The sequence below is a fragment of the Lepisma saccharinum genome, chromosome 3, assembly GCF_977018435.1.
Source record: "Lepisma saccharinum chromosome 3, izLepSacc3.1, whole genome shotgun sequence".
Taxonomy (NCBI): Eukaryota; Metazoa; Arthropoda; class Insecta; order Zygentoma; family Lepismatidae; genus Lepisma; species Lepisma saccharinum.
In genome coordinates, this window is record NC_139231.1 from 82,888,864 (window position 1) to 82,907,710 (window position 18,847).

At 35.4% G+C, this 18,847-nt stretch overlaps 1 protein-coding gene across 2 annotated transcripts in view; it reads left to right on the forward strand.

Moving 5' to 3' along the window:
- Positions 1-18,847, forward strand: part of LOC145985192 (integrin alpha-PS3-like) — a 93,528-nt gene extending 74,681 nt beyond the window's left edge. The window contains exons 18-24 of one of the 2 annotated variants that reach the window (XM_083118914.1): positions 976-1,060; positions 3,269-3,382; positions 5,810-6,083; positions 9,808-9,907; positions 10,286-10,418; positions 11,523-11,600; positions 17,276-18,847. In XM_083118914.1, the coding sequence (XP_082975040.1) occupies positions 976-1,060; positions 3,269-3,382; positions 5,810-6,083; positions 9,808-9,907; positions 10,286-10,418; positions 11,523-11,600; positions 17,276-17,386 (895 nt within the window). In that variant the 3' untranslated portion in view covers positions 17,387-18,847. The remainder of the gene's footprint in view (positions 1-975; positions 1,061-3,268; positions 3,383-5,809; positions 6,084-9,807; positions 9,908-10,285; positions 10,419-11,522; positions 11,601-17,275) is intronic. The other variant, XM_083118915.1, reaches the window with a different exon arrangement.

The window sequence follows — 18,847 nt, forward strand, 5'->3', positions numbered from 1 at the left end:
AGGAGTATAGGGAAGACCACAGAAAAGATATGCAAAGTGCTTAGGAAAGCGGGAATTAAAACTTACAGGAAGGGAGGGAGAAGCATCTTAGGAATAGCGAGGAATGCTAACAAGAATAAGGAGAACAGAGAAGAGGAAGAGGAAGGGATTATCTACGAAGTGAAATGTAAAGAATGTCAGAGTGTGTACATAGGAGAAACGAAGAAAAGGCTGAAAGACAGGTTGAAACAACATAGGGATGATGTACGACTTAAGAGAGAGAGAAATGCAATATTTAAACACACGAGAGAAACAGGACATGACATAGAGTGGGATGAGGCTAAGCAGATAGGAAGGGAGAAGAGAATGCTAGTGAGAAAATGGAAGGAAGCCAAGGAAATAGAGAAGAAAGGTGAAGAAGACATAATGAACTGGAATGGGGGACTGAAGTTAAACAAAGAATGGAAGAAGATGTTAGAAAAAGTGGAAAGGACAAGAGAGAAAGAGGAGAGGAGAAGGAAGAAAAATGAAGGGAAAAGATCATGAGATTAAAAGTCCAACCACATTCTATATGGAAGAAATTGAGTTTAGCCTTTGAGGTGAAAGTAAAGTTGGTGAAAGTGAAAGTCACCTTCTAGAAAGTTCCTAACAACTTTCTAAATAGTCTGGAGGGAGTAATGTTTGTGTATATATAAGGCCCTGTTTTTGTATCTTGTTACTTTTGTACTTGATACAGAGTCTGAAGAAGACCTTGCTAGAAGGTTGAAACGTTACGTTTAGTTTATGTTTTTAATAAAATAAATTACTGCCTTGGTCAGCATATTTAGTTTTTCATAATCATGGAAACAAGGCTTAATGGTGTTATAAAAATATGGTATACAAAACAAATATGATGTACCAGAAACTTAAATAAAACATATTTAAGATTACATTTAACTATCTATGTTTTGAACTATGACATGAATCTTAATATTTGTTCTCCTGGTTTCATTTCAGGCAAGCTGTTAGACAACAATATCATTTTGACACTAAATCAGAAGATATAGAATTGCCAAATATCAGTTTTGCACATCAGTATGTTGTAAGTAGAAGTAAACTTATAAACTTTTAGATTTAATTCCTATTATCTCAATACAATGGAGACTGCAGATAACGGTCGATTTTAAGTTTTGCTGATTTTTAAATTTTTCCTTCAGGGAAACTTTGGCTTTCAAGTAAAGAAAATAATGAATATACAAGAGGGTCACAACAAAATGCATGCAAAATATGGGCTAAACTCAACAAAGTCAACTTAATGTTCTTCCCTTGCAGCTTTGACTGTCTATGCAATGACCTTTTTGCACAATGGTCCTTATTTCAAGCAAGCATGATATCTTCTTTACATTTTGAAAAAAAAAATCTCCATTTAGAATTACTCCTAGACCATTTTCTTTTCTTCTTCATTGAAATTTGTAGGTGGCATAGACCAGTGGCCAAGGGGGGGTTGGTGGGGGTTATAACCCCCCCCCCCTTTGGTCCAGTATTCCTAAAAAAGAACGTCAAAGGTAGGAAAATATGACAAAATGAGAGCTGACTACCAAGAAAAAGTATACAAAACCCCTCCCTTTCAAAAATCCTGGGCACACTACTGCCATAGACCTATTTCCCATTACCAAGCAGATAGGCAACAACAGATATAATATATGTAAACGTCTCCTAAAATTCTCAAACAAGAATTTTAAAGAGAAGTCTGCAGTCTACTATATTTAGTAATTTTAGTTTTATAACCATTTATGCGAAGCTACTAAATGTTTCAATTTGGTCGGGACAGTTCACCATATTTACTCCCTGTTTTGACTTTTTTCGAACTGCAATCTTGATGAGAAAATGTCCTCTTTTTGTGGTTAATTCACATTCAGACATGTTCTTCATTATAAGGATAATTCCACAGTGTTGGTGGTCACATTCAGGGTACAAATTCCCATGGTTGAAGGGTGACTTCTTTCTATGGGGAGAGATGAAACACCTCGTATACGAAACACCTGTCGTGTCAGCCGAGGATCTCGTTGCACGCATTAATGTAGTCGCAGCGACGATAGCAGACACTGCGGGGTTGTTTGCTCGCACTAGACAATCCTTGATTCAGCGTTGTCATCTCTGCGTGGAAGTTAATGGCAGACAGTTTGAACATCGTCTGTGATGTGGTTCCCTCAGCACCCCTACTCTGCACACAGTGAACATGTAGACACATATGCAACCTAGCACAGCACCACCACCATCTTTGTTTTTCTACGTAGTGGTGATGTCCACTATGGATCTTCGCTTTCTTCTTAGTTGTCAGTCTCCACATATCACTTTCCGTGGATAACACATCTCGCTAAACCCTTCCCTATCCCCATGACTTCAACATACCCATTCGCTTCCTTTGGGGAATCCTTTGTGCATCAACTTCACACATCTGCCATGTGCTTTTTTGAATACAGCATGCCGCATTTCTTTGTGGAAAGCCCTACGCCGCGGTCATATGGTTGGCCGTTGTGCCACTATTTGCTTGTAAACATAATTTTCCCACTTCAATAACTCCGAATGGGTGCCGTTTCTCAAATCTAAAGAGAAGGGGCATGAAATAAAAGAATATAGAGAATTATACCAAAAATTATCCATATCACAAATGCATTGTCAAATAATTACAAGAAATATTGTAGCATTTCTTTTCTGCCACTATTGGCTGATGGTGATAATGAGTAGGAAACTGATAAAGTGGAACTCACAGACGAATATCCAAGTCCACGATGAGACTTGAACAGAGGATTTCGGTGTCAAGATCAGTCAATGCACCTGACCACCAAAGCAGCTGATATTGATTTCACTTCTATAAGCATGTGTCACGTTCACATCCAATTTGCAAAACAAGATTCCCCACTTTTCCAGGTGCTTTTAAATAACTTTCCAGATCATGATTTCTAATGATTGGCCATAACTATGTCTTCAACTTTGCACGTGAATTGAATGAATAAAGTTTATTCAATATTATTGAAAAGATTAAAAAATAATAAAAGAATCTTCTCTTATGAAATTGACCCCCCCCCAAAAAAAACAACAAAGGAGTTGGGACAAAAAAATAATGAAATGTGTTTTCGTTTCCCACCCACGGCAAGCAAACAACATACATTTTCTAGAGTGTTTCAAATATTTGAACATTTTCACAAACTCTGACTTTCATGTCACTTTTTTACTTTAAAGTTTATTTTCTTGGAAATGTTGAATGTTGTACTTAAATAAATTAAAAATCAATCATTTACTTTTCCAGGTACAGAAATTCAATGTGAGTCCAATAAAATGGGCTGCTATGGAAATTACAATTCCCACTCACTTCATATCAAAAGATGGAGTTGTATACTTTGTAAATTTATATGAAACAAAGGTATGTTCATTTTTTTACCTACAACATTCTGCAGAAACTAAAAATAAAGTAGAAAATAATCTTTGTAAAGAATTTCAATATTGGGAGGTTAGAAGTAGAATTTTAACAATGGATATAAAGTTCTATTTAGTCTTACAACAAATCTGAAAGCATATAATATTTTTGGTTTAAATGTTACACTAATTATGAAAGAAATGGAATTTGATTGAAGAAAATGTGAATAAAAATTATGTTTTTTAGAATAATTATAAAAATTGAGAAATGATGTACTCGAGCTACAGAATATTTACAGAAACTTGGTAACTAAATGGTACAGCACTGGCAAAGAATGGCAAGAACTACTGTTCAGTCTCTGGTTGAATCACAACTTTCATATATTTTCAATAAGCTATAATTTGCAGAACCTCAGATTGTTAAAATTATGAGCATTTTTTCCCATAAACCATTCTGCAATTCTCTGCTTATTAGCAGTGGCGAAGCATGGTGTCGCTGGAAGGGTAGGCACAGGCGTGTGAGTTCGTGTTGTTATGGGTGCGACTTTTTTAAAATATAATAAATATAACCTTTAAAGTTATTTTTGAAAATGTAACAACATATTCTTGCATCTATCAACATACCTGAATAGTAACTCTTGATGTGTGCTAACTAGTAAATCGTATTTCTTGATTTTATTGTAAATTGATGCTTTAGATATCATTCGAGTGGCAGTCCTCAATGTTCCTATGCCCGGTAATAGGCTTTTATGCTTGTTTTTGTAGCATTCCAGAGTAATACAAGTCATTATTCCCCTTGCTCACTTCACGCTCACAACAATCAAATCCGACCCCATGGCGAAGTGGTTAGCACATCGTGCTATGACGCCAGGGGTCCTGGGTTTGAATCTCGGCCGGGTCATGGATATTTCTGATTAATTTCATCATATGAACCCTTTTCCCATCTTCGCAAATTAGCCAAAAGTGGCACAAAAAGCAAAGTAAAAAAAACAAAGAACAATAAAAAAACAAATGAACGAAAAGAAAAAAACAAGATAAAATATAACAAAAAAACAACAACGCCACAGAGGAGTAAATCGAGAAACTAACGAAAACTCAGGACACTGGGATAGAAATATTTTTTATCTCCCTCGGAACAAGTTGCCTTTGCCATTCTACCCTCACCTTCCCCTTCCCCTCGTTGGACACTCCACGCTGGACAAGAAACAGATGTGAAGCCCAGTTTGTACCGTGTGTCCAGCGTTGCCAACCCCCCAATCAGGAAAAGTGTGCTGATTAAACTTTTGTTAAATGCAACTAAATTGTGCTCGGATGACTTAGGTCTTAAGTTCATTTTATGCATCTATTTTGGGGGCAGTTTTGATGTGAACATGCGTTGTTGATTATTAGTTAAACAATATTGGTAATTTCCTCCACTAAATTAATTACAATGGTTTAACAATATAATTGGTTCAATCGCTTGAAAAAGTTTGCGAAAATTCGACGACTTCAAAGGGCGGTGGCTTGTTTTATCTGTGACCCCAACTTTCTAGCAATTTCTTTCAATAAAATGTTCCTCATGAGCTACGTAAGGAAAGATAAAGAAAAGATGAAAAGAAGACGGTAGACCAGATGTGGCTGGATCGGCATGCTACCTTTTGCTTGAAACAAATAAGATCTGCAATTTTTCTTTAAATTTATTTTTTCAAAATATATTCCTCTGAAATCAATTTATCTGTCTCCCAGGGGCGCATATTTATAGATGATGCTATATTTTACCATTATCCCAAACACAGGGTGCTAGGTGCCAACGAAGTTCAAATTGTACTATGTCTAGCACAATTATGCTAGGGTTGGCATCACTGCATGAGGCTGGACTCATTTCGGGCGAACGTGCCCCTGAAATTATGCTTTCCTGCATGAATCACATAGAATGGTATGGGACCAGCTGAGGACCTCGGAGAAGTGATGATAGAGACTCTGGCAGGGATGGAAATTTGTGGAAATCATCGTAAGGCCTACAATTTCAGTTTTCTTGTATTAAGGCGTCGTTTAATGAAATTATAAGTATAAAATAATCCATAATAGCCAAATATATTAGGGTAGGCCCAGCCTCCGGGCCTCTTATGAGGCTTCGCCACTGCTAATTAGTATATTCCATTTTTAATATGTGAGGAGTTCAGAGGACAAGCACTTTTCATGGAAATAGAGTTACACATATAGCTTACAACTTGTGAAGTATCAACATTTCAGTGCTATAAGTATCTCCGAAGTTTCAAATTCTTGCTCATAGAGGCACCACTATGTTTGTGCTCCAACAGCTAAACATTATGCTAAGTTATCAAAGTGTGTCTTTTCTCAAAACTGTCTTGAATAGAATTCTGCCACTTGTGCTCTGAACCCCTCTTACATACATAATAATATGAAATTGAGCAATCTTACCTTCTCATATTAGGTTATTCTGGATGGTCAGGCAAAAGCATGCGAAACAGATGGAAAGCTGGTGTCAAGCAAAGAAGAGGGCTTCGATACAGATGCTGGAAATGGGAAGTTATCTAGAAAGAAGAGAGATGTGAATAATCTTCCTGCAAATAGAACATTTTTGGCATCTTGTACACAAAATTCCAAAATAATGTGCTCAAAAGTCATTTGCTATGCAGGGCCTTTCATCAGAACACAATCTACTGCTAGAATCCTTGTTCAAATGGTGATGAACACAAAATTAATAAGTAAGTTTTACATAGTTTATGAGATGTAAAAAATAAAAAATATGAAAAAGAAGTAGCAGTTACAAATAGTTTAGTAGTTTACACTACATAGGATGGCTGAATCAAAGGTATCCAAAATAAAGGTACTATATATTGTAAAGTATTTATAATTTGCAAACCCAGTTCGCACCATCATGATGAGAAACTCGAAAAAATATTTTGCTCCATGCGCCCACTGCCATTAAGTAGCCTTGGTAACTAGTCTGTTTGCTAAGTTACCACGTCGACAGTGGAAGAAAGAGGTGCATTGGCGCATGTAGCCATTTTGCAGCCTTCAATGTATATGGGTGAAAATCCCCTTATCTAAATCCTTACCTGAATTAAAAAGGGATGTAAAAAGTCCCTTGAAAAAGGGTAAAAGTGCAAGGTTGTATATGGACCTGCAAGGGCAAACACATTAAAAAGGTAAGGATACACAAAAAAAAACTTCCTCGTAGACAGTGGAAGAGACCGGCTCTTCTCAAAAAGTTAAAAACATGTGTTAAACGACTGTCATCATCTTCCAACAGGGAGGATAAATCATTGGGAAAGTTAAAACTCTGTCTGAGGAAAGTAAAATCGGCGCATTCGAGAAACATATGTCGAACACCTAAAACAGCATTACATATACGACACATTGGAGGGTTCAGCTCCTGCAGCAAATGACCATGGGTGAGACGACTGTGTCCAATTCTAAGATGGATTAAAATTACCTCTTCTCGACAGGAGGGACGAGACGAGGAATGTCATGCACCAGCGGTGGGTTTGATAATACGAAGTTGAAATTTTTGTGCACATAATTAACCCTTAACTTCCCACGTGCGGTCTTACAGACCGCTGGCGTTTATTGTTATTCTGTTGATTATGCATAGGGGTTGGGTAGGAAATTGCAGCGCTGTCTAGTTGTCCCTTCCTGAACCCTGCATTGGTTTACGACGTCCGTAGCTACTTAAACATGCCCTTGAGCAATATTTATAGATTTTTCATGCTTAGCGGTCTCCGAAACTGGAGCTGGCTGGGCCTGTGCGTTATGGATTCATTACCCGGCCCTTCATCTAATGTGTGTGAAAACTGCATTACAGTGCATAAAATAAATTTCAAACACATCATATAGAACATGTTTACAAATGGAGACAATATCAATTAATCTGTAATGCAAAATAACGGCATATCTAAAGCCAACATCTTCAAAGTAGCTTGTATAAAACAAGTTTCAAAAGTTATAATTAGACTGGTCTACAATCAAAAATCATCAGAGAAACTAATAGGTGTTGTAGACTAGGTTTCACCCCCTGATTCCAAATCTATGCTTAGTTTTTCCCCAGCACTTTTTGAGATGAGACAGGGTTATGAAATTCAGCGGGTGTAACGTATAGGGATGTCCCAATCAGCTGATTTGCCAGCTGCTGCCACCACAGGGCAGTCATCTGATGAAACGTTTGAATTCAGCTGCTTCAATTTCCCACTTGGTTTGCAATAAACAGAAAGATAAACACTAAGTTGCTGACCAAGGCAGTTTATTAAGATAAAAACACTTAACAGGTAATGTTTCAACCTTGTATCAGGGTCTTCCTCAGAGGAAGAACTAAACTAAAGTGATGAAATATACTACACACAGAAAGATTACATACACACAGCAGGGTCACAAACCACACAACAACAAATCAAGTTGACAGTCCTTATCTAGGAAGATTTCTCCAAAGGAATTAAACATATCACCTCCTGACAGTTGTTGACTAATGGGTCTACTAAACTGACAGATGATTGACAGGTCAAGATTAGCAAGAGTCTAGAACCACCTGCTTACCACTCCCCCACCCCTCCTGCCTTTTTGGTTATGGATGAATACCTCCTCCTCCTTCTTTTCTCTTCTTTCTTCCTTGTTCATACTTCTTTTTTCTTCATTCTTTCAACTTTCTCTAACACACTCTTCCATTCCTTGTTTATCTTGAGTCCTCCATTCCAATTCATGATGTCTTCTCCTTTCTTTTCGATTTCTTTGGCCTCCTTCCATTTTCTCACTAGTTCTCTCTTCCCTTTTCCTATTTGCCTAGCCGAATCCCATTCAACTTCATGTCCTGTTTCTCTAGTGTGTTTGAATATGGCATTCCTGTCTCTCTTCAATCTCACATCATCCATATGTTGCTTTAACCTGTCTTTAAGTCTCTTCTTCGTTTCCCCTATATATACACCTCGTAGATAACCCCTTCCTCTTCTTCCTCTCTCTTTTCTTCTTTCTTCTTGCTGGCTATACTTAAAATAGTGCATCCTCCCTTCCTGTAAGTTCTTATACCCACTTTCCTCAGCACTTTGCATATCTTCTCTGTGGCATCGCCCATACTTCTTATACCAAACCATCTCTCTTTTTCTTTTTCTTCCTTCTCTTCCAGTCCTCTCTCTTTTATCTCTTTCCTTCTTTTGTTGATGTTGTGTCTGTCTTTCTTTTCATAGCCATTCTCTTCTAGTTGTTCCCACAGGCTATTAATCTTGGTTTCTTCTTCCCCTTTCTCTGTGCATATCTTCTTTATTCGGTCTTCCATGTTCCTTATAAAATTATGTTTAGTTCCATCACCCACATCACTTCTTTTGTGGCAGAACACTCCTGCCGAACACTTCTTTTGATACCATGACACCTGTCACCTTGTAATCAAGGTGTCCCAGGTTCGATACCCGGTGGAGGCACAAGTGGTTCGGATCCCACTTTAATCTGTAGGTCCAGTCCCGATTAGCCTTACTGTGCATAAAGTGGACTTAAAACACCAATTCAACAATTCAACATACCATGACACCTGAGTCTGCCACTATCGAATACGGAATCATGACTTGATCCTAAGAAGATATTTCTTCCTCCTCTGCACATAAAACTTGGGTTACTAACGTGCTTGGTGATGGCAATGGAAAAAGAACTCTCCTGCAGTTCTAATTGCATAGCTTCCCTAAAAACCTTGGCGATGTGAGTGACGAAAAAGGAGAGCATTTTTACCAGGACATTGAGACAAGGGAACAGCACTACCAAGGTTTCTATGATGGCAGACTACTGCTGGATGTTGTATAGTGATGATCCTGATGCAGTGTACAATGTTACAACAGACATGGGCATTTTCACATTTTTGAATAATATTTACCAATCCAATATTGCTGTATATGTCAGACTAAGGACAATTTTCATTCTAATAAAGAGGGTTATTATGAAAAAATGGTGGGTGTCAGCACAAATCTAGATTTAAATTTATGATCAGCATTAAAAACTGATCTAGAAATGTATGGTTTTATTTCTGAAGATTAAAAAAAAGTGTATTTTTGTAGACCAGTGTTATTAGTTCACACTAGTTGAAATTATCATTATTGGCAGGCAGGGGCATATTCTAGTCCTTCAGTGTTTTATTGGGACTTGAAATTTGGGACTGAGATTTCTTTTCTTAATACCCCGAGATTTCCAGTTTTTTCATGTGTGTGAAAATGCTGGGTTACACATATTACTTTAAGAGATGAATGAACCATTCAGATTTATAGTGGAACATTTGCAGCTTTAGATTAGATTGGTGGAATATCACATTGGCAAAATTTATATCAGTCCATCTGTACTTCATTTCTTAAACAAAATGAATCATGAGAAGTGTTATGTAATCACAATAGTTAATAGAAATATTTCAAAATATCTCACAATGTATATAATTGATGGAAAAAATATCTTATTTTATTTCAGAGCCACTGATGGGAACAAGAGATGTGGTAAAACTTATTACAAGTGGGAAAGTCACAATATTAGAACCTTCAAATGTATTAACATCAGATATATATGAAAGGTAACTTTTAAAAAACTGTATTTACTTACGATTTCAATCTACACTCTCCTCCTCCTCTTCCCATCACCCTCTTAGGAACAGTTGAGAGTTTCTGATCTTTTCCCAAGTTACTCTATCAATATCCCCAAAAGTATTACAGGTTTTCCTGAATTTTGCATTTTGAAACTTTTGACATCTAATTTCGAACATTATCATATAACTTCTATCTTTACTCTTAGTAATACATAGTGAGCACCATAGTTATGAAAAAGTAAATATATTTTAGGGATTTACGAGACAAGGTATATAAATGTAATCTAAGGAATGTATTTAATTTAATTTTATGCCAAGTGTCAGCACATAAAATTTATTTTTTCTGTTTTTTCCTTTGATTCACAGGCAGAACGAGATGGATGTTTATACATTATTCCTTGGTAGCATACAAGATGCTGTTGTGGAAACTTGGATAATTGCATTATCTATTGTTGGTGGATTGCTTGTATTCTTTGTATTGATATTAATACTATTTAAGGTAAGTAACAATATTTAGATATTTGACTGCCAAACACCAAATAATGCCTTCTTCTAATTTTATACTCTTGGTTACTCAGTGTTGCCTTTCTAACTCACTTGTTTAAGCACAATGATAAGGGATAATCACAAAGAAACATCCATGATTTAAACAAGGTGCAAGCAACTCACTTGTGGAGGCCAGCAAGCACTCCCATCAAACGAGCAACACTCGTTACAATGCTCCCGTCCTGTTGCTCGCTCTGCAGTCCACATGCATATATGAGAGGTTGATCAGACGTATAACCCTGGTTTTGAAGCATTCCACAATAACCACTTTACCATGAACAATGGTTGATCCAAGCATACCAATATTCATCCTGATAGTTAAGAAAAATTATTATTCATGAAATACTTATTTTTCTTAACTCTTAGTTTCTTACAATTAAAGTCATTCTTAGAAGTATAAATTTAACTTATTTAGGGTTTTGTAAACAAATTAATGGCAATATATGTGTTCATTTGTCATTGTTATACCTAGGTAGAGCATCACTTTTCAGGTTAGAACACTAAAAACACTTTCAATTGATACAGATGGTTCACATATTCATTAACATCATAGTAATATTAATTTGCAACTCGTCAAATGTATATTAATGCTATTATGCATAAATTATCTGAGAATACTTCAAAACTTCCTGTTGATACATGAAATATATGGAATATGATGCTATAAACATTAATATAAGTGTGATACTTTTTGGAACTTTTTGTAATATGCTTCTTCTCAAATTGTTCATGGCTATAAACAGTATTGCGAACTGACAATATCAACTATATAAAAAAGTATTAAAATTTAATCACATAAATATATTTTAAAATCTTTTAAAATAATATTCTAAATGCATTACAATTCATTCTATTTGTAAGGATACATAATAATACTAGAAAATCAAAATTGAATGCCACCTTTTTATACACATCGGTGTATAATGATAAGAAATATATCATGGTATGTGATGTTTTATTCATTATGTTACTGATATGCAACATGATATATAACTCTTTCTTTACACCAAAGTACAGAAAACTACGTAACTTTTGACTGCTACTGTTTACTTTTCAGTGTGGATTCTTTGAGAGGACGAAGAAGAAGGAATTAGAAGAACTGAAGAAAGAGGACGAAGTAGGTAGAACGCAAGGTGTAAGTTGAACTCAGCTTACCTCCAAATTATTATTACTGAAAAATGTCATTTTAAATATATACATATTATATGTAAAATTTACTGATACTGAAATCCATTAATCAAAAACATTAATTCTAAGTCTAGGGCCTGCATGGTAGTGTACCCACTAAACCTGTTACCTCGTGATCTAGAGGTTATTCCAAATAGAGGTACATTTCACATTTGTTCAGGTTCAATTTTAAAAAGGCATTTCCAGTTCTGATTATCCTGCATGGGCATAAAGTGCATATAAATTAAAGATGATTTGAGGACTAAATTTAGAAATATTTTCGTTTTTGAATCCACCCTCTGGGGCAATTCGCACATTATGGAGAAATGAGATAGATCGCAAACGCTTGGCAACATTGTTATTATTTAGTTGCCATGGAGCACTTTACAGGGCAGCAACGTGCTTTTTGTGTTCGTGCATTTTATAAAAATAATGATTCTTACGTTGTTGTGTGTCATTTGTATCGGGATCATTATAACCTGGCAGGAAGGAGAGACGTCCCAAGTGCAAATTTAATTAAATATTGGGTGAGAAAGTTTGAAAACACTGGAAGCACTATGACGAGTAAACCGCCGGGACATCCAAGGTCATCAAGATCGAACAGAAATGTTGACCGTGTCCGCCAGTCTGTTAGTGAGGATCCTCACCAAACGTTAAGACTGTGTGCAGCTTCTTTACATTTGCATCAGTTGACAGTTCATCGCATTATTCACAAGGATATGCATTTCCACCCATACAAAACCACAAGATTCTGCCAATCAATTAGAGAACTGTAGAACAATGAGAGATCGCTTCAATGGTTACAGTAACATTAACTGGCCACCGAGAAATCCCGATTTGACACCAGCAGATTTTTTCTTATGGTGTTACCTTAAGAGTAAGGTATACACCCCAATGCCACAAAATTTGAGAGAATTGAAGCAAAGAATTATAGATGAAATCAATGCTATTCCTCGTGCATGCTTTGGCGAGTGATCAAAAACTTTAGTTCAAGAATAATTGAATGTGAAAACATGAACGGTCACCATTTGTCCAATACTCTTTTCCACAAGTAAAAATTTAATGTTTAAGCTTTCTTTTGGTAATAAATTTATCTTTATACAAAAAATTTAAGTATTTATTTTAATCGTTTTAAAAACCATAAATATTTCTGAGACACCCCTTATTTCACATTTTTGTCAATAGTTTTGTCCTAGAAAAATAGTACACGACATCATCAATTGACCTAAATTGAAATTATTTATGTAAATTTCCCCCTTCTTTAAAAATATAAAATAACTATAAGTGATTCCAACTTAGTTCTGTATGGGGCCTCATGGGCTTTTACATTTCAGATCACCATCTCCAAGTAAGTGCTTCTGTCAGAAAGGGAAGTCATCTATATTTGAAGAGAAAGGAATATGCACTAAGTATGGGGAATGAAATCCTCATTTTATACCCTTTCTCTTACAATCCAAATCATCTTACAAAGATTGATAAAATTAACAGCCTAATGTCTGTTACCACTTGCTGCAAACGGGTGTTGGGAGGAGGAACAATGCAATGCAATGCAATAATCTTCATGATTATTTTACCAGATCCTCATAATTGCTTTTAAAAATAGTGTTTCTTAGAGCAATTGATATGCTGTGGAATTTTTGATCTTGTATTAAATGTTCATAGTGACTTAACAACTGCTGTTTTGGTAGGCACTACAGCAGAAGTGCAATGCACAGTGAAACCTTCTTCTGCTACACATCATCCTTTGCATTAAAACATATGCTTTAATGTTATAAATTTAATTCATACTGTTTCAAGTCTGATAATGCATTTTAATAATGCCTATAAATGCCCATTCTGATATTTTCGCTTATCCCTAGTTTATTTGCCACTTTGACCAGTGCTCGAAAAATTTACCTCAAAGCTAGGCTCCAGCTCTGAAAATCAGGTGCCAGGAAACCACCTACTAGCAATTGTGCATACTACAGTATGTTTCAAAAGTCGTGCAATCCAAACTTTGAAAATCTATATCAGAAATCGTTAAGAGATATTTTCACCGGGTTTTCTGCACTAAATTAATCCTGTAGGCTATCACTGGGTTCATAAATTTATGTTAGCATTTATCTACATAAAAGCAATTACATTATTTTTTAAAAAAAACATTGTTCATTTGCTGAAAACATCTGAGAACTGATTTTCAACAATAAATACCAACTCTTGAAAAATTTGAGGGGATTATTTGTTGGTGTTTGACTGGTTGTAAAACAGTTGCTTTCTGAGGTACAGCAAAAGCAGGGAATTTTTATTGGAAAACCTCTTGCACATGAGTGTAAGAATGAGTAGTAAAATACTCTTCAGCAATGCACACGCACTGCTCCAATGAATATGCCATGCTGGATCAATTAATAACACAAGCACAATAGCGGCGAAAGTGAATGAAGAGAATTCAATGTAACCAGGGGCAGCCTAGGATTCTCTCAAGTCCAATTTCGGCACAAAATCTTAATTTACGATTTGTTAGCAATATTTTGACCTGCTAGTGTTGCCATATACGGAGATATGTACAAAAAATGGCACTTTTTCACTCAACCCATAAAATCGCCAGTCAAAAATTCATCAAATGTTGCACATGACCAATATTCGTCGCAAATGACAGACTGGCATGGCATTAGTCATCAAATGTCTAATTATGACCCTTCGATAATTTCTTACGTATTTTTCTTAATCAGAAGTTCATTTCTGGAAAAAATTGAATGCTGCTTTCTGTCAGTTATTAATTTATATAATTTTCTGTACGGAGTGAACTGATAATTTTAAGCATTGAAAAATATCTCAATGGATTGAGGCTTTATAATGAAGAAAACCCGGTGTAAATATCTCTTACAGTTTTCATGATATACATTTCCAAAGTTTGGGTTGTGCAACTTTTGAAACACTCTGTATAAGATGCTGATCATCACGGTATTCAAAACATCGCTAAATTATTTCAGAAAGCAGGAAATAGGAGACAAAGGGTAAGAAATTGTTACTGACTCTATGGAATGTTCACAACGTTGATAAAAAAAAAAAATTTGCTAACTGCAATTTGAACTTAGAATCATCAAAATTTCATACATATTACAGCATAAGATCACAGTCGCCTGACTTTGACTAATACTAATGACTAACCCCATACGCTAATAAAATTATAGGTGATTATCAATGTGGATTTAAACGTAACAGATCAACTACAGATCAAATTTTTCACATCAAACAGACACTTGAAAAAAGTGGGAATATAATCAAAATGTCCATCAGCTATTCATTGATTTCAAAAAAGCATATGATTCGGTCAAAAGAGATAAATTATATAATATATTAGTAGAGTTTGGAATACCTAAGAAGCTTGTTAGTATGATAAAAGTATGCACCAGTGAAACAGAAAGTAAAATTCGCGTGGGTATTAATGTGTCTGACAAATTTACAATTCATGATGGGTTAAAACAAGATGCATTATCTCCATTGCTCTTTAATTTTGCCTTAGGATATGCTGTTAGGAAGGTAAAAGAAACTAAAGAAGGACTAAAATTAAATGGTATGACTCAGTTGTTAGCATATGCAGATGATGTAGACTTATTAGGGGATGATATAAATACAATTAAGAATAATGCTAAAATATTTTTCAAAACTGCTAAAGAGATAGGTTTGGAAGTTAACAAAGAGAAAACTAAATATATGCTTACAGGCCGAAACCAAGTGTTAGGTAATAATCAAAATCTAATTATTGATAACAACTCGTTTGAACCAGTTTCCAAATTCAAATACTTAGGAGTAATATTAACAAATGAAAATTATATTAAGAGGAAATGAAAAGCAGGCTTCATTCAGGAAATGCATGTTACTTCTCTCTTCATAAACTTTTGTCTTCTCGTTTAATATCTAAGAAACTAAAAGTTAAAATATACAAAACAGTAATTTTGCCTGTAGTATTATATGGGTGTGAAACTTGGTCCCTTACATTGAAAGAGAAACATAAATTGAGAGTATTTGAAAATAAGATCCAGGAAAATATTTGGACCTAAAAGGGATGAGGAGACAGGTGAGTGAGTGGAGAAGGTTACATAATTTAGAACTACATAATTTGTATTCATGTCCAGATGATATTAGAATAATTAAATCAAGAAGACTTAGGTGGGCAGGCCATGTGGCACGAATGGGAGAGGAAAGAGGAGTTCACAGGATTCTTGTTGGGAAACCTGATGGTAAGAGACCTGTAGGAAGGCCAAGACGAAGATGGAGGGACAACGTTGAGATGGACCTAAAGGAAATCGGTAGGGATGCGAAAGAGTATATAGATCTTGCTCAAGATAGGGACAGATGGAAGGCCTGTGTTGCTGCAGCCATGAACCTTCGGGTTTAAGAAGGCTAGAGAGTTAGTTAGTTAGTTGACTTTGATTCTCTCCAAGGTGAGTATTCCTTCATCAGTTTCATCACCATTGTAGCGATTAGCCACAAGTTACAGAAAAGCAACCAAAAAATTCAAATGAATAAATGTGAAACAGGCAAAGAAACATGTTCATCTTCTCTGCCTATTTTAGTGCCCTTTCTCTTTTATAGTGACTTTTTAAGTACCTGTTTGCTTGCCTTTGGTGCTTATAAATCCACACCCTAATAACAAAATGGTATAGTTGTATAAGTTTTGGGAGGCTCTGCTATTTACTATGGTTTATACTACCTGCTGATGAATTGGTCAGTGGGCCTTAGGTCTGTAACAGATAGGTAGAATGTGTAATAGATGGGCTAATCCATGACAAAGTGATCCTACCACTTCAAAAAGTAAAATTAATCCAAATACTATTTAATCAGAATTAAACTTAAGCATTAGCTTTAGCTTAGTGCGGGACACTAAATAGTTACTAATCTGATATTTACATGTCCTTGAATGGCTTTAAGAACACAGATTAACAAAAAGAAGTGGAAAATGTGATAAAGATTGTCTTTTTTACATTAAGACTTGAGTGTATAAGCAATACACAATAAATTTGTAATTTTCACACATAAATTTGGATATTATTAAAATATATGAGTTGAGGAGGTTCTTCGCCCCTTTGATATTATTCAGTTAAAGTATTAGGTGAGTAATATGGTATTAAATGGAGTTAATTAATGAGGTATTCACATAGGTCACACCCGGAACTTTTTTTTAAAAATTAATAACAGTAAAAATAAAAATGTTTTTGCTGGAATAAAAGACATGAGATGAAAGGTTAAAATCTACATTTCCCCCAAAACAATATGATGGATAAAAAAGTTGTAAAAATTCACAGAGTTTTTAAGTTGTGCGGTGGTAGGTGAAGCTTTTACCACTGTGCGAGTCACACCCGGAACTCCCGTTATTCTTGAATTGCAATAAAACAACATTTTTCACAGAGCTCACTCTTCAGGACAGTAACAATGTCATCATTCTGAAACTATAATGATGATGTGGATGAGCTCAATGTCTTTGTTTACAAAATATTTAGATTTGAAGCATGTGATTGTCACACCCAGAACTCATGGATTGGCCCACATATAACACTGATGTAACAACAATTTGGGTTTTCTCCATAGAATCACCTGATGCATTATGGTGCTACATTTATTGCCATTATTGAAATGTGTCTCATCCACATGTTCTATTTCCAGATTGCTCAAGAAATTTCACAGAAAGAGGAAGATGACGACGATGAATTCACCTATGAAAATTTTGCAGAATCCCGTGACGAAACCGAAGTAAAAAGTCAAGGAAAAAATTAGAAACTGTTTCCATACAATAATATTATAGCACTCTTTGCTATTTATGTACACATCAAACTTCAAAATGGAAGGAGATTGAAAAATGGACAAACCACAGTAGCTGTGACCAGGGCTGCTGTAAGGGGTTCACTGCACAGGGCCTCACCCTTTGACCTGCCCCTCCCCCACAACCTGCTTCCAAATATATATGTGTGTGCATCATGTGTGTGAGTGTGTGATGTTACTGAATTGTAAGAAGAAAGAAGAGTTCATTTGTAATCAGCAATAGGTACTATAGAAAAAGGAAATTGAAATTCCTGATGGGGATAGGAAGCTGCAAGATGTGCATTTGTGTATAAAATAGATAGTAATTACTGATATTCAGGTCCCCTGGTGGTAGGTGGTAACATTATTCTCGTAATTGAGGTGTTCTGGGTCTGAAACCCAGTGAAGGCACATGGTGGTTAGGATCCTACATTAAATTCTAGGTCCAGTGTCAATTATTCTATTTGTGCATAAAGTGAACTGAAACTTCAAATTAATAACAATGTCGCTTTTAGTGTATACTTTTATGACAAATGGAAGTTGTATATATTTTCAATTTTCAAAATAAAAAGGCCTCGCAGATCTAGTTTGTGCACAGGATCTAAAGTTTCCTAAAATTGGGCTGGGTGTGAGACACTTTCTGTGTACAGAAAGGAATGCCATCCTATCCTACATTTGAAATCATAGTTTGCAAGGTGATTCAAAATTATCATTTCGTGACATAAATTTTTCAAACTAAAGACGAAAAAAAAATCCCACAGAATATGAAAGGGTCATTCATAGAGTTTCACTTGCTACGAAATCTCACCTAAAGAAAAATCATCATCTTCCTGCAAAGTACTCTGTCTTCCTACTCCTTTTTGGTGCTGAACGCTACCACTCTCTTGCGACAGTTTTAACCAATATAGAGAGATTTTCCATGTCGAGTTTTCTTAAATACATTGCATTGTGAAAATAAACCTTGTTTCAAAAGACTGAAATAAGTACGCTACTTTCTCTTGGAACAATTTTAACATTGAAGTAAGATATTATAACCTCCCAGACATATAAGAATAATTTTGCCAAATAAAACTTTGCTGTTTCATATTCTATAGGCAGTTTTATTTAATTCTTTTCTGTTGAAAACTACAGAGCACAGAAATGCCAACAATAATTTTGAAGCACCTTATAGGCTATATAAATATTTCCCCACAATTATAATTAATGTACATATGACATGTGTATTTTGTGTGTACAATCAATTATTCAATAAAAAATGTCAAATATGAAATGTATTCTCAAACTTGAGATTCTCTTCAAGATTAAAATGCAAACTTAATCTTTGGACCTAAACATGGGACCTCACAGTTACTTCCACATTCGGTAAAATTAATACGGAATTACACAATTTGTAGTTAACTGCTATTAAGGTAAAGAGTTCAGCTAACAATAATCTGA